Source organism: Oryzias latipes, chromosome 5 (assembly GCF_053564925.1).
Source record: "Oryzias latipes strain Hd-rR chromosome 5, Olatipes_Hd-rR_3.1".
Classification (NCBI taxonomy): domain Eukaryota; kingdom Metazoa; phylum Chordata; class Actinopteri; order Beloniformes; family Adrianichthyidae; genus Oryzias; species Oryzias latipes.
Window position 1 is genome coordinate 11,343,612 of NC_136241.1, and position 27,101 is coordinate 11,370,712.

Below are 27,101 nucleotides of genomic sequence, written 5' to 3' on the forward strand. Positions count from 1 at the left end.
TGAGTGAGATTGTATGAGAAAAAATAAACTAATATTCTAGCTGATATTTCTTTGTGCATTAATCTTCCAAGCAATGCATTTTTATATCTGAAAAAATGATTCCACTACATTATCAGATGAATTTATTTTGCACCACTGCTCACCTGCTATCCAAGCCCTTGAGGTTTGGTTTTCAATCAGACATCCCTCTATCTCTCTATGAATTCTCTCAGTCTAAAAAGAAGTGTCTTCATTTTTTGGACAACGGGTCAGACTGGAGGATACTTTGTAGAGGCAAAAAAACACATGATCATGGAGGAAAATGTTGTGTATAAGTAACACTCTAGTATAAGTTGGACTTTTGGCAGAAATGTGTTCAACAAAATATGGGACCAAAAATGTACATTTCATCTCGAAAGGCAAATCATCATAACATAATGGATAACAAGAATAGACAGAATATATGCATGCTTCACTACCCTAACCGTATTTAGTTTCAGGAACATTTAAGACATTGAATAAATGTCAAGTATATTAGAGCTGTATATAAACAAGTATTTTGAACAACTGTACCAACCGCAGCGCTTCTTCTTCTGCGTTACTGTTAGTAGCAAACATTGTTACACATACATGCAGTGCCCTGTAGCGGATGGTATTGGGAAAATTACCAACACCTGAGCCTATTTATTTAAAAAAAAATCATGTGAAAGTCACATCTGAGTATAAGATGCACCCCCAGCCATACTATGCAAAAAAACACAACTTTTACTGAAAAATAATGGATTGGATTCATCTGCGCTTTTCCAGATGCTCACATCTGGCATTTCTCCATTATTCTTTCCCTTCTCTTTTATAATCGGTGATGGTAACTACTGATGTAGCCACAGCTGCCCTGGGGCAGACTGACAGAGACAACACTGGAGGCAGGAAGGGTAAAGTGTCTTGCCCAAGGACACAACAACAGTTGGCTGGGAGAGCGGGAATCGAACCACACTTTGATCATTGGACAACCTGCTCAACCGCCTGAGCCACTGCCACCTAGCCACTGTAATTAGTTAAACTGACAAGATATAATAGCAAATGAGTTCTTCTATTGGAAGAAAATAACCAAAAGAAAAAAAACAAGTAAAAAACTGACTCCAAACGCAAAAGGGAAGCCATTGATAGACAAACAGTGTCTGACTGTAGAATCACACCAGGGCTATTTTCCAGGGGATTGGTCCACCCTTGCAAGTGCAGTTTGATTGTCAAATATTTGGCACAGCAGCCTAAATTAAAATCCAAAGATATAGGGTTTGTCACGAACTGGTGGTGGGGGACCCAAATGCAGGAGACCAAGCTTGATGACAGGAACTAAAACATTTAATTAGCAAACTGAAACATGACAAAACTATGAGGGGAAAAAAAACCTGTGACAAAACAGAGCAGATGACCTGACAAGGATGAACAGAAACCAAGACACTTAAATAGGCTGAGGGTAATTAACTGAACTGAAGACAGCTGTGGATCATGAACCAGAAACTGGTGTGACTGACAAGGAAACCAAAAACATGACAAAGAAAACCAAACCACTGAATCCTTACAGGGTTAGTGTTAAGAGCCACAGTCAGATTTAGGACAAAGGTTAAGATAAGTTGATTAATAAAATTATTGCAAACTATTGTTACAGAAAGGCTTTGTTCCATTTCAAATTGACTAAAAATGAGCACACGACTGTGGCTGGTTAAAACCAGGGATATCCAGTGCTTTTATCTAACAGAAAAGGACTCAGACATCTGTATTGTTGCATCAATATGTTATGTCCCTTTATTGTGTACTACAACAGTTACCGGTAAATGTTTTTTAATGACGTATCTTTAAGTATCATTTGTAGTTTCAGTATATCATGGTTTAATTACATTAAAACATTTATGATTATTGTGCAGGAATTCTATTGGGTCTTTTGGGACTTTTAAGGTAACGACAGATTCAACATATGATCCTTCCACATAAATTTCACCATAATTATAATTTTTAAACACAACAGTTGTTTGCATTAAGGCTTTTAATTTTCTTTTTTTGCTCTTTTCCTACAATTGACTGCTTTGAGGAGCATGCTCTTTTGGTGAAGAAGTTATGGTGTCAAACAGCAACACATTACAGCTTTTGTTTCAAGATAGAAAAGGTAGTCACAACTGACGAAGCCGGCTTATCGCCATGCCAAAGATGACCCCTACTGATCAGAGCAAAACAGTGCATCGAAGCAAACTTTATTCAGTGGCCCGATTTGTAGAAATAATGCACGGCAGAGGTGATCAGTGTAGTCTTTGCCGAAATATTCATGGAAAAGTTTTACAAATTTTACCAATATCAAACTTTGTCTTGCAATGCTGCATTTTTTGTTTTTGTCACTGTTGGGTTTGTATGTTTTTATCTGGTGAAACATAGCTTGTTTTAGGAAAATGTATTCATTTTTCTTGATCCCTTAAATCTCACGAAAAAAATTGAAACGTTACATATCCCCTTTATTTGCATCACCCAACAAGATAAATGCGATGAATACAGCATGTTCTTTCCCATGTCAATCCCACAGTTGCATCGTCACAACAGAAACCATAGTTTCTCTTTATCCCTTTAGGACAATTACCAATGTTGGCATTAGAACATGTGCACATGTGTGTGTGGGGTTGTGTGTTTGTGTGTGTGTTAGTGTGCATGTGTAAACACACATATTTAAATACCCATGTGGGCCAAATGCACACTGACAGTCTGAATTATAGAATCAGCATCAAAGGAAGAAATTCAAAATCAATTCTTTTTGAGGGAAAGATTGATAAAAGAGAAAAAGAGAGTCCCCCCACAAACCTTCATCAGTGTTGGCTGATTGTAAAGGACTGTCAGTTTGTGTAGACCTCTATTGGGCCAAAGGGAAGCAGCAGGATTCAACTTGGGGCCCAATAAAAGGCCATTCTTCCTGAAAATCAGCCCTCGCACATGGACTTGAATTCACTGGATTGCTAATCTTCTGTGCTGTGGGAGCCCAATCTATATTCACAGGCTGTTCCACCCCAGCAGGAACAGCAAGCATGCTGATACTACTACTGACACTTCTAGACCGTGCTGAAGTGAGCACACGATAACACATTAGATGTCACGATCCGTCTAAAATCTCACATAACTCATCTAAAGAGTCAGTAAACAACAAAAATGCTAAAAAAATAAAGGCTGCAATGGAATACAATTATTTTCACTTTGGGAATTGTTTTCAGATTAAAACTCGCTCTTATTTTTATTTTTTATTTTTATTTATTTAAATTGCATGATGGCAAAGTGGTTAGCGCTCTTGCCTCACAGCAAGAAGGCCCCAGTTCAAGTTCTGGCTGGGGGACTTGAAACAGAACATCAATGGAGAATCTTTCTGTGTGGGGTTAGCATGTTCTCCCCGTGCATGCATTGGTTTCTCCGGGGACTCTGGCTTCCTCCTATACAGTCCAAAAACACGCTTCATAGGTTAAGGTTATTCTAAATTGTCCCTAGGTGTGAATGCCAGTGTGTGATTGTGGTGTCCTGCCCAGGGTGTACCCTTTGCCCATGAGTGGATATGTCAGACTCCGGCAGCCCCGTGACCCAGAAAAGGAGAAAACGGCTTTAGAAAGCGAAAGGAAAAAAACGTATTATTACAGTAAACAATAAAATTTGAGTGGTTAAGTCAAAGTCTCATAAATACGTGACCTGACAGATGACATTTTGGAGCAAAGCATACTAAATGCTTTATGTATATTTGTTGTGGAGTCCCTATAGTCCAAAGAGGTCAAATGTATGAGTTTTAAGATCACAAACTAAAGTAAACTCACTTGAAAAAAATTTTTAACTGCTTTCCAGGCCTATGGAGACTACAGTGGATTATGCTGGATTGTGTCACAAGTGATTGTGTGGATGAGTACAAAAAGTCATAATATCCAGTTAAAGTCAAATATACACATAGTCCTTTTTGTCAAAGTGGACAAAATAAATTCTATGACTTAAAATAGCTAATTATAGCTTCAAAAAGCAATGGATTGGCATAAAGTTTTTTGGGAGATTGATTGTGTTTAGTATTAGTATAACCAATGTTTGCTAGTAAAGTTTGTGGTATTCTGTTCACCATGATCAGCTGTAACTTCAGTGGAAGAGCAAAAACAAAATTACAATATTTTGTTTTTGCTCTACAAAAACTGACAACTGTTGTCAGTAAATGTCATAGTTTTATTTATTTTTTGTAAATGTCATTGTTGTAATGAAGCATGTCTAAGTGAAGATCAGTGGGTTGGTAAAAGCTGATGTGACACCCAGTCTGTTACACTAGAGGGCAGTACAGTGTCAAGAAAATAACTCAGTTGAACCAGAGAAGAAGTGTTGTTACCCTTGTGCTATCCTAGGCACTTTAACACTGGGAGTTGGGTCATCTAGACCCACTAGACAGTGCGCTGAACCTTTTTTCTTCAATAATTTGTGAACCTCACTGGTGTCCATGGATTACATGACATCTTTCCACCTTTATCCACCTTTGTCATGGTAGGAACAACACGTCAATGTAAGGGTGGGGTCGTCTAAGATAGCACAAGGGTTAAAAGAAGTGCATCAATAAAGTTACAAAAAAAAGGTCGGGTGACATTGGGTTGGCACAGAATATAGAGAAGCTGAGGAAGTCAATGCGTTTAAGGTCATTTATAAAACAATAAGAACTCTTAACCCTTGTGCTATCTTAGATGACCCCACCCTTACATTGACATGTTCTCCCTACCATGACAAAGGTGGATAAAGGTGGAAAGATTTCATGTAATCCATGGACACCAGTGAGGTTCACTAATCATTGAAGAAAAAAGGTTCAGAGCACTGTCTAGTGGGTCTAGATGACCCAACTCCCAATGTCAAAGTGCCTAGGATAGCACAAGGGGTATAGTACACAATTTTCTTTATGTAGTAAACCACTAAGAATAAAGAACACAGTCCTCCCTAATCTGATTGGTAGAAAGTTTTTGGAATTAGATTGACAATTCCCATGTGTTCCTGAAATAAGTTTTAAATCGCAACTTGTTTTGTCCGAAGAAAAACTCTTCCAGTGAGACTGAAGCAGAATTAAGACATAAAACTGCTGCACTCCTGCAATCCAGGGTAAATCTGTTTTTGTCTCCCTTGGCAAATAGTGGTCTATCCCTAAGTGTAATACAAGTACACTTAGTTTATGCTAAAATTAGGGAGTAGACTTGAAGTTTACTTTTTATATACTATGTATATATCATAAACTTAAAATGTTCCAATTAAGAAGATGAAGAACTATTCAACTAGTATATTCTTTTTACACTAAATGTATGTGTACGGTCTATAGTGTACTTGCTTTACTTATACTTATACTCAAATATTCCTAATAAAAAAAAAACTCCAAGTACACAGCTTTTTGCTAAGGGCCGTTTGTGCCCCAAAAGATACCACCACCTTCCAAGGGCCCACACTGTAAATTGCATTCAGACATTTTTGTTGTTTTAATGTATTATTGTAATTCAACTAAACAAGCTCTTGGTCATGTTGTTCATGTAAATTAAAATTTTAATCAAATACGTCTCACATAAACAAACGTAATAACAATATGAGATTTTGCGTTCAGTTGATTTAGCATAATAAGTACAATCTACTTTTGGACTTTGCTATTTGCAACCGTTAGATGGCACTAAGGGGCCATTGGCGGTTTCCCCGGCCGGTTGGCTGCCTCGGTCCCGTCGAGGCCTGACCAGAGCTCTTCTAGGGCCGGCGTTTGGGGGTGGGGGCCTGGGCTTGCCCCGGGGGGGCGACGCTTTCTGGCTCCTCTCTCTCTGTTGTGTGGGGTGGGTGGTGCTGGGCCTGGGGTGTCGGCGCCTCCGGGGGTGGGGCCCCTGGGCTGGGTGGGCCTGGCCCTCTTGCTGGGGGGGGGGGGGGGGGGGGACAGCTGTTTGACCACCGGGGGACAGTCTACCAGCTGTCCCCAACTTACCCCCTTCCTCATATAACCTCATATTAGGGTGAGGGGGTGGGGGGCTTAGCCTGCGATGGGCCTTGGGGGTGGGGTTACTAGGCAGTGGCCCCCCTCCTATGGTTGCCGTATGGAGTGGGCCCACCCTCTTTCGGTTTTATTTGCACCTTAGACATGTAAGGCCCTTGGTAGGGGGGGTGCTTGGACATCACTGCCAGCAAGCAGCAGATGTCCTCCTAGCACCCTACCCGCCAATTTTAACCGCACCTTAGACATTTAGGGCCCCTTGGTGGGGAGGGTGAGGGGACGTCACTGTGAGTAATCAGGAGATGTCCCCTTAGGGCCCTACCCGCCAATTTTAACTGCACCGCCCTTAGTACACACACCCCTCCCCCCTCAATATATACATCCCAACATAAACACACACACATGCACACACACACCCTCTCAAACACACATACACGCACACACATTTTGCAAGGAAGGTGGGACCTAGGACCATCTGTCCCCTACCTCTTCCCTGGTGGGGGGTACGGGCCCCATTGCAACGGCGGCCGTGTCCCCGGGGTGCCGACTTCCTGGGCCCGGCGGTGCTCTCTCCGCGCGGTGGGGGGTTCACATTACATCTGAGCCGGGGGTGTTCGTGTCCCTGGGGGGTGGGTTCTGGTCCCTGCTCCTGAGCGCCGGGCCCCGCCAAATTTCCAACTGTGGCCGAGCCTGGTCGGGCCATATTTACAACACCCCTTGTGGACCCTCTTTTTTCCCCGGGGTTCCCCCTCCTGGGCGGGGGCGGCGGGCCCCTGCCTTGCTCCTCCCTGGACCAACCGTGGGCCGGGTGGGTGGCTGCCTGGAGTGCGGAGCGGGTCTCCCTTGGGGGGTCCTGGCTCGTACCTGGGGTAGGGGCGGGGGGATGCCCGGAACTCCTGGGTGGTGGTGGGGTGCTCGTCTGGGGCTGTGGGTGTCCTTCTCCGGTGGGGCCCTGCGTTGGGCGCTCCCGGCGCGGCGGGGGGGCTGCTGTCCTGGTTGGGCTGGGGCGGCGCTCTCTTTCCCTCCGTGCCTCCCTGCTCTCTGGCTCTGGGGGCCTTGCGGCGGTCCTGCTGGCCCTGGCCTGGGTGGCGGGCTTGGTCGCCCGGGCGGCGGTTGTTCCCTGCCGGTTCCCGTGTGGCGTTGGGGGGATTCCGGCTGCCGCTGCTGCTGCGGTGGGGGTCTTGGGGTGGGGATGGCTGGGCACTCTCCCTCCTTCTTGTCACGTTCCACCATCCATTTTAGAAGAACATAAACACTCACCTGAGCACAGGTGTTAGCTCACCTTTGCACTAACAGTTTGCATGATTGAATGACTGAAATATTTCACACTAGTTGGTTTTAAGGCATAAGTATGCGTGTGAACACTATCTGTTTTGTGTACATGTCGACAGGTGGACATTTTTGCAGCTAGCAGGTGTGTTTATAACATTTGAGTGTGTGTGTGGATAGGCCCCGCCCTTTTTGTAATACATTTGAACCTTACCATAATGATTAACAACCAGTAAACTTGTTGCTTTATGCTGCTTCATGGTCTTACCCCCCTTCCCCTCCTATTATCACCCTCCTACCCCCCCCCTCTCTCTAACGTCCCTCTCTCTTCTTCCCTTCTTTCCTTTTCCGTCCGGTCCAACACCAAAGATTTTCAAACATGATTGAAATTAATAAAGTTTGGCCTCAATTACAAAAGGGGTTTATTCAGACATACCTTTGGTTTGTCTGAAGATTAATAACCCCTCTTGTTAAAGTAAAATATGTCCAACCCAAGAGGTCCTCAGCCTTCATCTGTCTGCCTAGCTGTTGGACAGGACAAGTTAAAAAAAAAAAAAAAAAAAAAAAAAAAAAAAAAAAAAAAACAACGATGGCACTAAGGGGGAAAATATTTGCTTTTTAATCAGAAGAAGAAACCTTCATGGTGGTGCAGTGGTTAGCGCTTTCACCTCACAGTGAGAAGGCTCTGGCTCAAGTCCCACCTAGGACCTCTCTGTTTAGAGTTTACCTGTTGATTCCACCTGTGTTTCCTCCCACACTCAAAAAACATGCTGCATAGGTTAACTGATTACTCTAAATTGTCCCTAGGTTTGTGTGTGTGATTGTGTGGCTCTGAAACAAACTTGCAACCTGTCCAGGATGTACCCTGCCTTCACCCAATGCTGGTTAGGCTTGGGCAGCACCAAAAGGGATGCAGGAGATTTAGAAAGTGGATGACAGGATGGAAGAATCTTGGAGTTCAAATTTAGGGTATTTTTAATTCTTTTGAATAACATTTGCAACTTAATTTGATTTAAACCCCTTGTTTAACATAATTTAAGTTTTAAATTGAATTGAGAAAAATTATGTAAGTCATAACAGAACCAAAACAAGTTTACATGACATACAAATCTATGTCAGAATAAAACACCAGTACTTTGGTTAAACAAGATATTTTAATAAAACTAAAGGTTATGTTAACACAATAGATTATGTTTCTTATCTTGAGTTGAAATTTCAAGGAAGCCCTTTAACTCATGTTTTTATATTGAAACGTTATGTTTTGTTTTACAGTGTAGTTAAGCAAAAATATGTTTTTATGTCACGCAGTGTGATAATTATTGTTTGTCCAAATGTTCATTGCCAACATCAGCAGGCAAGAGATCACACTATACTCTCTTGCAGTGTATTCTGACGCTTATGTTCGAATAAAGAAATATAAGCTCTATCTAGAATTCAAAAAGAAGAAGACAGCATCCAGGAAACATCTATGAAACACTTCTGCGGGAAAAATTAGGTACCCACAAACACAACATGACCTGTTCATCGGCCATCGAAGTGAACACAGAAGACAGTTCCTTTTCAACCATGCCATTTAAAATATTCAGTTTCTAATTTGAAATGGGAAAATACATCATATCAAAGAACTATAAAGCACCAATCATTTTACATATCTGTATCAGAGTAAAGACACAACTCCTTTGAACTATAATAAAATCATTTTCAGCAAACAAATATTCGTTCAGATTTGAAACGAAGCTACCATCAAAACACTTGTTTATCAATTAGAAAGTTCAGAATGACTATTTTTGCAAAGTTGTTTGACTCTTGAGTATGAAAATCTATCAATTAAGTTCATAAAAATCATGATATTTTAAGTTATTGGAATACGCTGTCATCATATTCATATACATAAGAAAACTTTACTGGGAGTGATCATGCCTCTTGTTACAGCAGGAGTTAGCATTGAGACATGACATGAAGTATCACAATAAACTCAATTTAACTTTGAAAGGCAAAAAAAAACCGTTCCACCACATTCTAACGTTTACAAGGTCGAAATCTAAAAAACTTGACAATATTCTTGTCCTGCTCTACTCACAAAAATGTATCAGAGTTTGTTATTACTGGATTGAAATGCTCTGAATAAAAAAATTAAATAAAAAAAACCTTAAGGAAATGAGAGATGTTGTGTGCATTAAGTGTACTATTTGTCTTTGATAAATCACTGCCCTCCAGTGGACACTAATGTTTTCACTTATAAACCATTGTAAAAAGACAGAGCTCTTTCAACTTTATCATACCTTTGCATAATATTGTCTCACTTGATACTTTTTAATACTTTTTGAATTTCACCATTTATCCCTGAATATATAAACTGACTGAATTTGCTTCAGCAGGAAAGTGCTTTTCATATTCACCAGACAAGACATGAAGAAAGAAACCAACCACTTTTAGTTTAGAACTGTTTTAAATTGTGAAGAGAAACAATGCTACCAAACAACTGTGTTTGTAATTATTTACAAGAGCTGTTTTCTTACCATCAATAATTTCTCAAACTAGTTTTAGCATCTGCACAGTGACATCGAAAATGCATCTAAGATGTGAATATTTAGAGGTTTAAATATTTTATTTTTTTCAAATACATATACTGTACATATATTATTTTATTTTTTTATTTTAGATTCCTGAATTCCACAGCTGGCATGGATGGAAATGTTAAAATATATTGGAATCTCAAGTGTACTCTACAAACAACTTGAACATGATGTCTAAGGTTACTACAAAATTAGTTACAATTCCTTCACAATCAGAACCTTTCCTTTTTGTTTATTAAAGAACGCGTGGAAAGGTTTAAGATGCAGTTACTTTATGATTGAAGAAGAGAAGAACTGTGTTTTTGGGCAGGGAAAGAAAAGCTATGACAGGAGTGTGGGACAGTGAATGTAGGGACTTTGACAGAGAGTTTGCTGACATGATGGGAAATATGAAATGTGGATATCCTGTGTGTTCAAACAAAATGGGAGCAAGACTTGTAGATTCAAGCTGTTCTATCATGGTGTGAATGGAAAGAGTACATAGCTGAGACCGAGGGATTCTGAAGGAAGAGTTTGCTCAAATGTTCTGGGGGTAAAGAAAATGACTTTAAAAAATTGACTTTAAAAAATTTAAATCCATCTATTTGCATTTTATTGAGAGAAAAAAGCATTTCATCCCCTTGTAGCCATTGAATGGCCTATATCATGCTTTTCATAAGCCTTTCAGAGTTAACTATTTCCACATATGTGATAGTATATTACCTTTGGTACATTAACAATTTTTTCGTGTAAAACAAATTTTCAATATATAATTAGTTATTTTAGCAGCTAATTTTCCTAACTACTCTGCGACAGACTGGCGACCTGTCCGGGGTGTCCCCTGCCTTCGCCCACAAGTGGCTGGAATGGGCTCCGGCAGCCCGGTGACCTCGAAAGGGAATAAACGGTAGAAGATGAATGAATGAATGAATAATTTTCCTAACCTGAAAGAACGACAACTCGACAACTCGATATCTGAGGCAGCGCCCTTTGCTCCTCTTGGCTGGCGCCCATTTTATGACGTCAACCTCGAGCATGTCAATCAGCAGCATGTCTGCGTTTCACATACAAAAACAAACAACATCCAAACTTGTGCTAAGATGAATGTGCATGTTGTATATATAAAATGAAAAGCTTTCGCCGATCACTGCTAACTCAGCAGAGAAAGTGGTTGTGTGTGTTAGCCTGCCTGTGCCGACTCTTACTGGAAAGTGCTCACTTATCTACGTCACAGTGTGAGAACTCACTCCTCTTAATGGATTTGGGGGCTGGTGGTGGCTGGTGCTCAGAGTGCCAGCTTTTAAGTTGAATACTGAGAAATGTGTGAACGGATCAAAATACTGCTTTGGGATTGTTTTTTGTGAGGAATTAACATTATAATGCACTTGAAAGCTCAAAAAGTTGATTTTGTATTAAACAGGCCCTTTGAGAGTTCTGGTTCAGACACTGAACTCTCACAGACTCTCCTAAACAACCAGTCACCTGAATTGAAGAGACCTGTTTGAACTAATCACCTGCACAAAAGACAGCTGTCCACAGAATCAGTCAGTCAGTCAGACTCCAAACTCTCCAACATGGGAAAGACTAAAGAACTTTCAGTGGATTTCAGGGAGAAGATTGTAGACCTGCACCAGACAGGAAAGGACTAGAAAACCATCAGCAAGAAACTGGGGGTTAAGGTTACAACTGTGCCTAAATACAAGAACATGACTATCAATCCACCTGTAGGTCTGGGACTTCAAAAAGATGTCACCTGGTGGGGTTTCCGTGATCATGAGAAGAATGAGAAGTAGGCCTAAAAAACAACACGGTGGGAGTTAGTTTATCTCAAAGCAGTTGGGACAACAGTCACCAAGAAAATCATAGGTAATACTTTGCGCTCCAATGGTTTAACATCTTGTAGTTCTCACAGAGCAGCCCTGCTTGAGAAGGCAAGGCATGTGCAAGCCCACCTGAAGTTTACCATTGAAAACCTTCTTTATTAAAAGATTTGATTTGGAGAAGAAGCCATGGTCAGATAAGACCAAAATGGGGATCTTTGGCGTCGACTCAACCCTTGGTGTTTGGAGGAAAAGAACTGCTGCGTATGACCCCAAGAACACCAGCCCCACTGCCAAGCATGGAGGTGAAAATATTATGCTTTGGGGATGTTTTTTTCACAGGGCTACTTCTCCGTGTGGGTGGGAGAATGGACTTAGCAATATGCCATCAGATTTCTGAGTGAGAACCTCCTTTACTCCACCAGGAGACTTAAAATGGGTCATGGAGGGGTCTTCCAACAGAACGGCGAAAGAAGAAGCATTAAGGTCATGGAGTGGCCCAGAATTCAGTAAAAAAGGGAGCCGATGCTCAAAGCTGCCAGAGACATCCACCAAATCTTCATGATTTAGAAATCATTTGAAAAGAGTGGACCAAAACTCATCTTGATCTGTGCAAAAACTTGTTCATCAACTGCAAGAAACACCTGACCTCTGTGTTTGCTGGTGCAGGGTTTTTGCCACAAAATGCTAAGTCTTTCCAGAAAGAGGGTTCAAATGCTATTTCCTCCAATGAAATGTAAATAGCATTTTTTAAGTTGATTTTACAGCTTTGACAGTAAACAGATAGAAGGACAAGATAACTGCTGAGATTATTCCTTTTTACCTTGGATGGCCTGCTGTAAATTAATGTGAGGAAATTAATAAAACAATAATAATTGAGAGCATGTGTTGATGAGATCATTATTTATATTGCTTTTGATACAGTTAAACAGTAAAAATTGTTGTTAATTGTTGAAGTATACCAATAAAAAAGATCAGCAGGACATTCAAAGTGGACACTTAAAAGTAAAAAAACAGAAGCACAAAATTATAATCAGAGAAGAACATGTCACACGGGGCCAGGACACACCATGCTGGGTCATGCTGCTCCGGAAGATTTATTTAAGTTCCTTTTTCTTTTATTTTTCTTTTGTTGCTTTTTTATGTTTTCCGCTTGTGCTCCTGTCAGGAGTTTGGTAAGTAGGACAGTCAAGCAGCAAGAGTTACAGTTCATAATCATCGTTGTCACCACCATTATATCATCCTCCTAATGACACTGTATCATAATAGTAGTTCTCAGCATAATTTTACTTTTTCTTCAGGCTAAAAAATAATTTACATCACATTTCTGTACTAACATTTGAGACCACAAACATTCCAGCAAAACACTCTAGAATTAAGGGTGAGTAACAATCAGAAAAGCATGACTTTTTGCATAGTATTAAATGAACAAAGACATCGAGTTCTTTATTTACAGTTATTGTATAGATTAAAAAAAATGTCATAAAAACAAAATGAACAGTTAATTAACTTACCCACAAATGGCTAAGTTTGCCAAAAACGTATCTGTTGGCATTTTCTCTTTTTCTTTGTTCCACACACTGCATGCTGCTAAATACAGTACATCGAGGCAGATGGGAGTATATTGCAAAAAGTGTCACTGCTATCATGGTTAGTGTCATCATCAGCTGAATGAGTGCTTGTTACAAGATGCATCATGGTCTGGATGTGTTTGGCAGTTTCTGACAGGAGCAGTGATCAATGACAAACAGCTGAATTTGCAGTATGACTCACCGTGGTGCATGATGGTAGATGTAGTCAAAGGATTCTGTCTACACATCAGTCTGTAATGGAGTTTCTGTCCTCGTTAGTCCCTTTGCTGCATTTACCGAAGGTATTTTTGAACACAGTTTCACTGCTTCTCCTAAAAAACACACACACACACAAAATTCCGCCTCTCTCCCTCCCTTTATGCCCCAGATGCAAAACTTGGAGTTGTATATTCATACAGTTAGGGGAAATGATTCTGTGCTGATTTTGTACATTTACCCAGTGACAAAAAAAGATGAGTCTTTAATTTTAGTAGTAGGTCTGCAGACCTGCTCACCAGGTTTGCACACACTTCAGGGGGGGATTTTTTCCCACTGTCCTCTGCAGATCCATTACACCGTGAAAGCTTTATGATGTTTGACAGCCTGCTCCTCCAGCTCCCTCAACACATTTCCTGGGTTTGTAGATGACGTTAATGTGCTTGTCCTGTACTCACTCCATAGATGCTATGGTTGTGATTCAGGTCGTCGTCATTGGGGCGTATCCATCCATATTAATATCAATGCCCTGGCTGAAGAGAAGGACGTTCTGACTTAAGTAAGTCCCCTTGCTGTTGTAAAGTTCACTTGTTCCCTTTGAGAAAAGAAAAAAAAAAAAACACTCCTAAAGCATGTTTCTTCTCCATATTTGATGGCAGGGTTGGTGCTCTTCGGGCCATGGGCAGTACTGATTCCTCAAATATAGAAACTTAAGTTCAATTTTCTCTCAGTTCTTCTTCGATTCATCTCCGAGTCCGAAAGTAAAAGTCAGACCTGCCCGTCCATGTGATTTCTTTACACTGAGCATGGGGACTTTACAGGTGCTGGAGGAATGCAGTTCTTCACAGTGTAGTCTGGTACCAGTTTTTCTTGGTGATTATGGCTCCAGCTTCCTCACTGTTGTCATGAGCATGGAAACTCCACTCTTGTATGGAGCCTAAGACAGAGTAAGATCAACAGTTATTTTATTTTTCTTCTATTTGTGAATAGTCAAACCAACTGTTGACATTGTATCACCAAGTTGCTCAGTGATGGTCTTGTCTTGCAACCCTTTCCAGCCCTTGTGAAGGTCTTCAGTCTTGTCCGTGTCAACAATGGCCAGCTCCCTGGTGTTGTTGGAGAGTTTGGGGATCTGACTGATTGCTTCTGTGGACAGGCACCGTTGATGCAAATAACAGTTGAGAGTTGGAGCGTTCCCTCTCAGCCATGACACGAGGATCAAATTGTCACTCCTCAAAAAGAAGATCACTTTATTACGTTTTCAAATGCATATTTCTGAATTATTTTTGTCTTATACCGTTTCTCACTGTAAATAGAAAAAAAAAACACCATTAAAATGATAGAAATATTTTGTCAGTGCAAAAACATACAAAATCAGCAGATGAATTAGTTTCCCCTCAATGTGTGTATATTTAAATTTTTTCTATGTATCTACATGCATGTACGTTTTATTTGCAAAATGGAATTATATTTTTTCTTTTATTCATTATTTTTAATTTTTACAGACAAACATACATAAAAAAACTGTCAAGTTAAAACACTGGAAAGAAAACAACAGAAATCAATAGCTTTGAACAAGAATATTGACTGTTTGCTTAAATACTTAACTTAAATAAAATTTTAAATTTCATATAGATGGTCAGTGGTTACACGGGTTGCTTTTTTTCAACACCACGCCTGAGCTGACTGTAAAGCTTGTGCACCCTCTCTGGATATAGATCGGCCAAGTAATGACAGAGGAGGACGAAATAGAAAAAAAAAAAAAGTTAAGCTCCTTTGATAAATTATTGGATATACAATCTATTGTGTAGTAATTTTCTTGGAGTGTAAAAAATACTTTGTTCAAGGTGCATAATGAATATTACATCATGCTGAGTTTTGTTAGTAGGAATAACAATAGTAGAGGCTAGTTTTCATTCTGAGTGCAATAAAATGGGTAAATGTGCATTCTGTATGTCAATTTGCTCTCATAATGTCCGATTGGTCAAACCACATTAAATTACGTCTAATGAGTACAGTTGAGATGCTAGAGTACTGTTATATTCTGTGACGGCAGGAAGACAAGCTTGGTTAAAACACACAAAAGGACATTAAAAGTTACACCACAGAAGTTTTCATTCATATCCAGATAGTGCAGATTTTTTTTAAATATATATATAGCAAAAGAGTCAAAGCAACATTCCATTTTTGTTGTAATTTGTCTGTCCTGTTTTGCCCGCATACTCCTTTTTTTCCCTCCCTGATGCTGGAAATGCCAACACCTTTAGAGGGGTTACGAGTATCTCTCTTTTAAAATAAAACAACAAAAAGAGACACCAAATAACACAATATATTAATAATTTTAAAATAAAATTGTCTTATTTCCTTGTGGTAATCCAAATAGAACTTTTCAAATTTCTACTATGACTCAGCTGATACCTTTTTATGGTTACATATGTTTTAAACATCAAGTCCTTTAAACAGGCAGGGCTTCCAGGAGGACAGTTAAATAAAAAGGTCCTAATAGGAGTCGCTCACACTAGCAATGAACTTCTTGCTGAAGCAAAAAAAAATAATATATTGAAAAGCTAAAGAAGGGAGGAATGAAAAAATAAATAAATATCCTCCTCTGTCACAAAAAGGAGGCCTCAATTAAGAAAAAACTAAAGGCAGTGGCGCTCCTACTTGATGCCAACAATCATAGAGTAGTACTAAGATTTGACATGACATATGCATCCCAATATATTTTGGTTTCTTTTTGTTGTTAATCGTCTAAAAATATCTACAGTATCTGACAATATAGCAGGCAATTTCCAGAACATAGGTTTTCAGTAATAACACACCAACATAACTCTGAGCCCCAACTTCGCCTGTCTCCTTTAAGAAACCAGGATCTCTATGAGGTTGTAAACAATTACATTCTTTTTAAGACATAAATAAGTCAAAGTAATTTGAGCCATTGAAGCAGGAACAAGGCAACATGCCAACAAAGATAAACTCTCTCTAAATATTTTTTATGAATAGAATATATCCCATAAATGCTATCATCCCTATTATTGAGTTGCCTTCCTCTTTTCCAATAGGTGCAAAACTACTGTGCAAGTAAAGCCCCTACCACCTCAACACACATCTCTCTCTTTATGGATGAAAAGTAATTTTTACAGTCCGGTACATTGTTCAAGCCGTACAGCAGAAGTTTTGCAGGCCAGGAACTTGAAGCTGTCTTTAAATTTGCAGTCCATAGCAAGGCCCATCAGGCCATCCAATCAGAATGAAACAACTCCATTAAAATCAAAACCCTTTCAAATAAAACTTGGGTAATGTACATTCATGCAGGAGCCATAAGAATAATAACAATAATAATCAGAATAAGAATAATAACAGTTGTAATTTAATTTAAACTATTACTGTATCTGTATTAACAATATTATTGAAGAGAAGGAGTTTAAGGAGCGTTTAAAGTCTGTTCTGTTTTGTGGTTTTTACTTCTCAGTGGTCTCCGTCCTCTCCTTCGTCCTCTCCTGTGCCACTGCAGACACAGTTCAAACATACGTGTAGCAAGCAGCAACACGCCTATACAGTACATGCTTACCAGTACAAGAAAATAGTCAGACACACCATCACGGCTGCCACCATACACATACAACCACAAAAGCAGGATGGCTGTGTAGATTCTGTGGCTTTAAGCTTTTTTGATTGTATGTTATTCTTTTAATCCTGTAATATCATTAAGAACTTTTCAATTTTAAAAATGATGGGGAGTTCTATGGGCTCAAAGTTACAGGATGGATGATTTTCCACAGGAGCTGCCCTGTGTTGGTGGTGTGGGGTATTTTAGGGAACAGGGATTTTAGAAAGTGTATGGTCACACTTTAAAGTCTGCAGGAGCATGAAGAGGTCCTCTTGTACCATGGGGGAATTACTTCAGAGGTCAGAGCTAAGTTTGGGATCAGGGTTAGAGGCTGGTCTCCAAGCTGTGCAGAGGACTGGCGGGGCTGGAGGAAGCGGCAGATTTACTGATGTCGATGGTGAGATTGATGCCGCTGTCGATGGCGTTGTTGTTCTTGTTTGGAGACGAGGGCTGGCTGGAGTACTTCCTCCTTCTGCGGGCAGAATCATCGTCCGTGTCATCAATGAGGGGGATACTGGGCGTGGAGTCATCAATTCTAAACTCAGGATGCGACATAAAATTGTGAATTGATGTTTTTGAGTCTGGTTTTTCCAGGCCTTCGTAGAGGGAACTACGGAATGCATTCACAACTCGAATCTGTTGGAGAGAGGAGAGAAGAAAAAGAAGGAAAACCATGAGACAAGATGTTAGAGATTCAAAAGAAGGATGGGAGGGAACCACTGACTGAGAGAAGAGATGGAATTAGAAAAGATGAAGTGTAGAGAAGAGCAAGGGAAATCCTCTGACTAGAGGATGTGGAAGTGGTGAAAGAGGAAAAAGTGAGGAAAAAACAAGAGAAGAGGCAACTGTAATCTTTGTTCTGGTTGCACAACATGACTAGAGGTCACAAGTCACTCAATTTTTTGCCGTGCACTAAGGAAAACTGTGAGGAACACAACCGTAAAAAAATACAACAAACTCATACATTTCAAGGAAACCAAAGCAACACAAACGCTCGTTGTAAGTATACGCTTTAGTCCAATGTGCTGTATACCTAGAAACAAGCCACGTTAATAAATGGAATGCTCACGAAAAAAAATTAAAGAATATCACATGCAAGTTTGAAGAAAATCTGGTGGACAAGATCAGAAAGGAGGAAGGAGGTTAGATCTAAGAGATCCAATCAGGTGACTGAAAACGTCTGAAGGTACCAGAGCACTGCCTGGGATAATATCCACACAGACTCTGAATGGGACATGAAAACATACAAATATAGCACAGGGTGGGTGAAGCATGGTCCAAATTCAGAAAGTCAAGTTTGCATGAAGGTGGCTCAGAACAAGCATCGCAGAGTAAATAAAAGTCATATCAGCACAAACACAGCAAGTTAAAATATTGTGAACACAGAATTCAACAAAGAGTAAACAAACTACATGCAATTAGACAACAGGATGGCAGAGGAGTGAACACTGAAACACAAATCGCTGACACAAAACATATAGTGAATGAGGTGAAGTTTCAAAATGTCAGAGGTTTAATGCTCAGAGCATGTTCTAAACTCCATGCAAGTCTGAGTAAACACTCAAGTACAAGCCCCAAAACAACTTTATAACACTTAAATAAAACTGAACTGTCTTTGTGTGTTCTAAAATATGTCATAAAATAGTCTGAACAACTTTAATGCAGCAAAATGTCTTCTATATTTTAAACTTAATTAGATGCAGATGACACACAGATTTATATAACCAAATGAATACTAGCATTTTTAAACAATTATTGCATTGCAGTGATGAAGTTCTAGTTCTGTATTCTAAAGCAGGGTCCAGCAAGTCCCATTACCCTCAGCTTAATAAAGCAGTACAGAATTTGATAAATAGACAGGTATTTAAACCCTCCAAGAAAAAGTGTATTGTGCTTGCATTTAGGCTCGATTTCTCTTTTTTATTTTTATTTTTTTATTGTTTTAGTCTTTGAAAATTGGTAATTGCCATAAATGTTAACAGCTGCAGTGTAGCAGTACTTTTGCAATGTAATTAATGTAACTGTAATCAAATAGAGTATAAGACACATAAAAGACAATAAGACAGAGAAGCCTTGATACATGCAGCAGGGACACTGACAGTTATCACTGACTGAGTGTTAAAAATAAGGTTGGGGGGGCGTACATCTATTTTGCCTCTGCAGGTAATGTATGTTTCTATGGCAACATGGTAATAAACCATAGTGCACCGGCAGAATGAACCATGGATTCCAGGTAACATTTTGTTTTGCTCACAACAAATAATAGTAACTCCGGAGATTTAGACTCCGTATAGATGGAAAAGTATGTGAGGGATTTAGAAAGAAGAGAAGATGTTGCACTTGTGTAAAGTCATACAGGATTGATTGTTTTTTTCTGGGATGCTTTAGGACCCTCTTAAAACAACAAGCAAAATTGTTATTTAAAGAATCAAAAATAGACACATTTACTATGTTTTATTAAAATTATGTTGGCCTCTTGTCAATGTTAATTACTAAACTAGTAAAAACCTGAAAAAAAAAAAAAAACAGATCTTGCCACTTTTACTTGAATGTTTACCCAGTTGTGTTTTTAAACTGATTTGAATTAGTTTCGGTTAACATCTGTCAATACACAGAAATGGGAGGATGAAAAGGGATCACACATGGGGGATGAGCAGAGGGAGACAAACTCACAACCTGAAATGTCACGCCGTGGGTTTCACCCTTAGTCCTGCGCTCCTAGCACTCTGGGAAAACAAACACACATCGACCAATGAGAGGACAGTACACCCAACCATGGGAGGAAATATAAAGGTGAATCTGAATTCCAGTATGAAAAGCAAAAAGACAGAGGAGAAATGAAAAAAGCAGATAGCGAGAGAAAACACAACAGTCTTCAGAGATGCCAGCCCTTCAATGGCTGCAATAATTGATTCCAAATTGAGTTGTTGGCGATGAGGGGGATGGCATCCCTGAAGCAAAGAGAGCAGACAAGCAGACGGACAGAGTTCTGACTCACGGCCAGTAGTGGGAGGAGCAGTAGCAGCAGTAGTGCTTGTAGGAGAGGAAAGGGCATTGGACAAGGACACGTGACTAGGACTAGAAACATTGGTTACATCCTGGGTCTGGCTGGTGGTGGATGACTGACGTCTCAGAGCCCCTGCCCCCTGAAAGGAGGTGCCACTCTTGAAGGTGTTGACTACTTCAATCTGTTGGAGGAAAGTGGGACAAGAGAGGACAAATGGCTGCTCAGAGTGACACAGACTAAATGGCAACACAAGCGACTGGATAAAGGGAATACAGTGGTGCAGTCAGACACAATGAGCAGCCACAGGTAAAGGTGTACCTTCCCAACTTTTCCATTGAAAAAGGTTGTTTTTGTCTGGTCAAAACCAAATATATATATATACCTAGCTGGGTAGCCACAAAGTTTGATGTGTGGTTTTAAGATTTCTTTTTTTTTTTTCAACTTAAAAAATCTGCCCTCCCTCCCAAGAAAAAATGCATAAATAAATAAGATAAAGGAGATTAAAAACATAGTAGAAGTCTCTGCAAAGCCAGACACATACAATCATCCATGCAGTTTGGATCTGACAATTTCAAATGCAGATATATACCAAAAAATTTAAAGTAGTTAAAAACGTAGGAATTTAGAGGAAAACTGTGGAAAAATTTCAAGCAATTGTTCACCCTTTTGCACCATTTTTTGACCTGCCTGGTCAAAAAACATAAAACGGTAAAAGGGTTTAAAAAAAGGTTTTAATGGGAATCACCCTTGAGTGAACATTTTGGTTCTATATTTATACATGTGTGGTTCAGCACTTTGTATTTGAACATTTAATTTTTGTAATAGGTGTACATTATCATTTACTCAATAAAATAGGTTTGGACTCCAATAGAAATTTTTTGTCAAACATTTCAAAGATTTTTCGTATGGTTTTAGGTGCAAACTCACCCCAAATAGCTGTGGAAACTAGTTTATCATCAGCTACTAAATATTTAAGATAAAAAAGTATTGAGGTATTAACACCTGATAACTGCAGTCTATTACAGTTCTTGGCTAAAGACAGGTGCTCAGAGCGCAGGGTTTTAGAGAAATGCCCAGGGATGCGTGGATGGAGCAAAATACCACTTTGGGGAAGGTTATTCGGGAGGAATATAAATTATAATTCACTTAAAAGCTCAAATTTTGCATGATATAGGCCCTTTAATGGTTATTTACGTGCTTACTTTCAAAAAATGTACTTTTACTGAGTTCAAAATGAACACACAAAAATGCTTTAATTAAATGGATAGAAATACAGAAATGGGATTATGTCATGAAATAAAGATGACTGATTCTCATATCAAACATTTTTTTTAGAATTCATTCAATAAATTAACATGAAGTCTATATTTTTATATTTAAAGGGAAAATGTGACATTTCAGCGTTTTCAAGTTTTAGAAACACCTCGCTGTGTGAAATACCAAAAAAACATTTGGCTGCCATCGGCTCATGTGACCATAAAAAACTAAATAGTGTAAATGTTATGAGTTTGGCTGACCATGGCTACTTGTGTAATTATTTTAGGGTCTTCCAGAATTAATTTGTCTTGTTTCTTTTGACCAGACAGAGTATGAGGGATATGTGTTTTCATTCTCAGGTGAAAATGGGTGCATTGGTATACTGCAATTGAAAAAATGGTTAGGGATGCAAAGAATTAAAAGGTGTAAAAACAAAAAAACAGTTGGTGTAAATAGTTTTCTTTTTTCATACAAGCATGGCTGCATCTGCACAATGGCATGACACAACTTCACCCACGATCACTAGCAACACTGTGGTGGGATGACACCAGCTTCAACACCATGAACAAGTCCTAAATTTCACAGTGACACCGGTCTTGAAAATGAATAACAATGAAAACTGTTAATGAACTTTTTCCTGTTAAGTTTTATGCTGAGGTAGGATTGTCCACAGGTCCACTTTGGTGATCGCTGACATCCATGGGGCCTCCTCCTTCCTAAATGAGTCACCTTGAGATAAAAGACTTTAAAGCTGAAACTGACCCCAAAAAAATAAAAAAAACTCACAATAAGGTGTCTTACAGAGGATGAACATGGATAATATATCAGACAGACTGATCTCCATTAATTCTCATGACATAAGAAGCAAATTTATTTTTAAAATTATTTTAGGAAAAATATTTCGTTTTGTTTTTTTTTTGGCCTCTATAGAGTATTTGTTCTTCACACTTAAAAAATAAATTGCCTCTATGGCAAACTTGCCTCTTTCTGATGCACATCCTCACCTGTGTCTGAATGCGATTGAGTCCTCTAAACCACAAAATTTGTCCTCTCCTCAGCTCTCGCTCTGCATGGTCAATTTCCTCATTTTCTTCGTTCACATCCTCTTCTGGTAACTCATCCTTATGGGTCAATTGTCCTGCCCTCCGCAGGAAGCGCAGCTTGAGGTTGGGTATGGTAGCTATCACCTAACCCAAAGAGCATACAGAGAACAGTTAAAACAACTCATTTCAAGTCAATAAACACGTAGGAGGCTGTGACGAGTCAGAAAGGGAGCAAAGAAGTGGGATGAGCAAAAAATGATGAAGAAACATGCTTGCTACCTGTCCCCAGACAAGTTCTCCAAGCCCAAGGAAAACACACCACATCCATTTCTCCAAGTTCAGGGGTTGACAGCTGAATGGCTTCCCTCCAAATTGCACAATCACAATCTACACAAAGCAATGCACACAATATAAACATAGAGACAATAAAATCTTTTCATTTACTGGACTGGGCATCTGGGTCTTCCAAACATACAACAGACATAACTTTGATATAATTAGATAAGGATGTACCTGTACTACAAATGTGCCAAAAACAATGGAGCAGAAGATGGGGTTCCTAAAGATTCCATCAAAGACATTCCTCTCTCCATGTATTTTGCGGGCATTGATCTCATTAAATAGCTGCATCATGACAAAAGTGTTGAATATAAGGGTATAGTGTTCTGAAGGAGGAGAGTGAAGAGGGGCATCGCGCCCGCTGTCGATGTCGAAAATCTGCTCACCTTTGGAAAACAAACAAATGAATTTGAAATACATTTGTCGTCACTTTTTTTCAAATCTTTGCAGTGTCCCATAATCATATTAAACCAGAAAATTCTGCACATACCAACAAATAGAAGCGTGAAGATAATAACGAGCTGATAAACTGCATGTCCTAATATGTTTTTTGTCATAGTGCTGGAGATAAGAGGCTTGTTGCGACCATACGGCTTTCTCTTCAGCAGGGACTCGTTGGGAGGCTCTGTTGCCAGGGCCAGAGAGGCAAACGTATCCATTATCAAATTTACCCACAACATCTGCACTGCTTTCAACGGGGAATCCTGGGAAAAAGAAAACAGATGTACAGACATCGTACATTTGCAAGTAGTTTTGTGTTGTCTTTTATTACATATCAGTTAGGGGTGTAACGATTCATTTCTACAACAATTTGATTCACATCATAGTTGCCGATATCATAGTCAATATTGGCTCAATTCGATTCCGATTCAATCCAATTCACTGACCTAAAATCAATCCAGAAAATCCTAAGCCAAAAATGTCAAATCCATTCACATTTTAGGTTCCTAAAGTTCAACCCACTGTTGTTTTTCCACATCAAAATAATCCAAAGGGAACATTATTAGAACATTCTACAACACAGTATGGTCACATGACTTTGCTAAATTGAAATAACTTCCACACATTGAACTGGAATGATGGTTTGAACATTTTTGCTGCCATCACGTGTGTGTTGTTCGCTGCTATGTCACTTGGTCGTTTTTACATCATAGTCCAAGTCATCAATCCAAATAGTTTTTTTCCCCAATATTGATATATTCAATTTATTTCAATTTTAAACAGTTTTACAATGGCATAGGTTGATTTGATTAATAACTTACATCAGACAGGTCAACCTGGTTGGATCTTAGGAATACAAATTGATTCATCGATTAAGTCGATTAATCGTTACACCCGTAATATCAGTACATGTACACATCTGTACACTAATAAACACCACTTAAGCTATTTAGTTTTATGTTAGACCCTACATGGGCAAAATAAAGACTAACTGGCCACATGTGAACAGACCAAGAAAAAAATTGGTTGTGCTTTTTGTTTTTTTTTCCAGTTAAGACTTCAGAACTATGCCACAGCCAATTTAAAAAAAAAAAACTCTTAAGAGAAGAAAAGAACATTTAAAGACATCCTCCATTGTTTTCCCCACCGGGCAAGGTGTCCATTAGACATTTTGTGTCTATTGTTGTTATTTTAAAATCCCCTAAAATAACAATGCAGATAGCAATAGGAACCAGGTACAGCAACTTTCACCAAAGTGATTCCCTCTTTAGAAACCATCTTTAGCATTGTGGATCTTTTTTGCATGCGTCTTTACCATCCTCTATCCTCCATTACATTGTCAAAGGTTTGAAAGTTGGCATCTAAAACACTCAAATCCACCATTAACGCATCTTCTCAATTGCTCTTTATCTCATTTAATTACTATATTTAATTAACTATAAACCTCCTAGAGAAAATGGTGGATTGCTTACAACATGCAAGGCATGATGGGACCACAACACTCAACCCACCTTTGGGGAAATAATCTGCTAGAGGTCTAAACAGGGATGTTCAATAGACCTTCATGAATAGATGTACGTAAGATGCACAGGTGTTAACGTAGAAAGGGTAAAATTCGACACCTGTAAAATCGCTGTTTACCTGTGTAATGCAGGCTCCAGTGAAAGCTACTATGACAGCCACAACATTGACAGTGAGCTGGAATTGAAGAAATTTGGAAATGCTGTCGTAGACATTTCTTCCCCACATAACAGCCTTCACGATGCTGCTGAAGTTGTCATCAGTGAGGATAATGTCTGATGCCTCCTTGGCCACATCTGTACCAGCTATACCCTGAAAGAGTCAGACAGTCAGACAAACAGAAACTGCTTTCATTGTCCCTAAACATTCTAGCTGTGGTTTAAAACGTAAATACAAATGATACAAACAATAATCAACATAATTAATATTTAACCCAAATATAAAATAAAGCCTCACTCCAAAGAAAAGTGTGTTTTTGGAGTTTTAAAATGTTCCTGTGGCAGTTTTCTGATGATGGAGGTGGGGGGTTGTTATTAGGTCTGGGTTGGGGGCTCTATTTTAATTTTCGTGTTTTTTTCAATGTGAAGGACTATGTGTTATGCTTTCATAGGAAAAGTGCTATATAAATAAAGTTTGATTTGATGAAGAAAATTAAGATTAAAATTGCGTTTCTGTCAATTTATTTTTTAAATTGTTGCAAATCAGGAGCAGTGGCAAAAATGCTGTTGGAGAATCTTGCGGGTGTTACATTGAAGCTACTATGGCAAGTCACACAATCACTGCTCCGCTCCATTCTGTTGCATCTTTGTAAATTACTGGATCCATGTACATTTTTAAATTTTCTCTTGTGCCCTCACATTTGGCTCAAATGTACAGCTGAATGCCTTCAATATTTCTCACTGTGTTTGTTGCACCAATAATGTCAGGTTGGGGGTGTGAGGGGCTGTAAGCTGGTGGGAGAGCATGTAAACAGATGGATGATGTGGAAAGGGCTAGGCTTACTAATATAATAACTTATTAATAATAACAATAAAATGTCACACTGCATTTGTGTTTTTCAGAAAACTGGCACATTGTCAGTCACACAGTGCTCTTTAAATGTCTTTAGCAATTCCTTTAGGGAAAACAAGATGCATAGGCAGCTGAACCAAACTTTCATTTTTACTGCCTTGGTCCCAAGTAAAAAGTAAATGGGAAAACAAAACATGATCTATATTGGTAATTATTGTCTTCTTGAAATTAAAGAGAAAATGTTCAAATCTTGTTTTTTGTCATGCCATTTTATTTTCCACTTGCTAATTTAGGATTACCAACAAAATCATGTTTATTCTTTAATAAAGACGAATTTTCAAATTGAATTAGTAGTCTTTTTTTTAAAGTTTTTCACGCATTTATAAACTATTTTAGAGGCCGGGAGTTTGCTCTGGCTGGAAAACTGTACAATCATGGAAATCCACTAGGAGGAGCTCCTATTCTACTCAATTGGTCTTAAAAGAAACCCTGAGAGGTATACTGTACTGTATGACACATGCAGATTTCTACAAATGATGTACTTTGTGCATGTTTTGTCTTTTGTGCAAAAATGATAACAACAGCTGAATTGCTTACCATAGCAAACCCAACATCTGCTTTTTTGAGAGCAGGTCCGTCATTTGTCCCATCGCCTGTTACTGCAACCACTTGCCTCTGGTCTGCCATAGTGCTGTCAATAATGCCTGTCAAATACACATCCAGGAGAATATGCAGAATAACATATCAATTAATAAAGTCAACATTTTTTTTATTAGTTTGTCTGTCTCAAAGAGAAATCACTGTTATTTTCCTCTAAATTACCTTTCACAAGTGTATGCTTATCAGTTGGGGAGGATCTGGCCAGAACTCTGAGTTTGGGCCATACTTTGTCAATGCGTTCTTGTTCTACCTGGAAGCACAGATAGATATTGCATGCATAGTTTGTTTAAAATCGTAAGAGGAGTGCCTTCTCGTTTCCTTAGCATCAATCTCTTTTCCTCCATCTTTGCAACTCATCCAGCAGCTGTTGTACCTCTCCTTTCTCATTACGGATCCTCCTGTTGAACTCCTTGCCATCGATGCAGAGGAAGTCTTCTCCTGGATGGATGATGCCACACTTGATAGCTATGGCCCTGGCTGTGTTTATGTTGTCTCCTGTCACCATTCGCACTGTGATCCCTGCTCGCTGGCACTTTTGAATAGCATCAGGCACCTTAACATGAGCATAGACAGTGTATATAGTATAAAGAATGGTCAGGTGAAAACTCTCATTAAAACCAAATACTCATCGAAACCATTAGTCTTTTTCTTTTAATACAATCTTGCCATGTTTTTTATCCTAAGCATAACCATGCCAAAGGTCAGTTAAGGCCCTCTTGTGGGCATCCTCATGGCAATAGTTCATTAGTTATGCCTGACCCTAATCAGGGGGCACTTTTAAAACTGTATGGAAGAGCGTGTAAATGCATG

The 27,101-nt window shown here is 39.2% G+C and overlaps 1 protein-coding gene across 22 annotated transcripts in view; it reads right to left on the reverse strand.

Moving 5' to 3' along the window:
- Positions 1–12,666: 12,666 nt before the first annotated feature.
- Positions 12,667–27,101, reverse strand: part of atp2b2 (ATPase plasma membrane Ca2+ transporting 2) — a 144,126-nt gene continuing 129,691 nt past the window's right edge. For 13 of the 22 annotated variants that reach the window (XM_078947080.1, XM_078947075.1, XM_011474843.4 and 10 more), the window contains 9 exons: positions 26,665–26,844; positions 26,454–26,541; positions 26,229–26,335; positions 24,741–24,932; positions 23,149–23,362; positions 22,833–23,044; positions 22,599–22,706; positions 22,281–22,463; positions 12,667–17,648 (listed from right to left, as the gene is read on the reverse strand). In XM_078947080.1, the coding sequence (XP_078803206.1) occupies positions 17,337–17,648; positions 22,281–22,463; positions 22,599–22,706; positions 22,833–23,044; positions 23,149–23,362; positions 24,741–24,932; positions 26,229–26,335; positions 26,454–26,541; positions 26,665–26,844 (1,596 nt within the window). In that variant the 3' untranslated portion in view covers positions 12,667–17,336. Of the gene's footprint in view, positions 17,649–19,688; positions 19,739–20,010; positions 20,201–22,280; positions 22,464–22,598; positions 22,707–22,832; positions 23,045–23,148; positions 23,363–24,740; positions 24,933–26,228; positions 26,336–26,453; positions 26,542–26,664; positions 26,845–27,101 lie in introns of all 22 variants that reach the window. The other 9 variants (XM_078947077.1, XM_078947082.1, XM_078947078.1 and 6 more) reach the window with 5 other exon arrangements.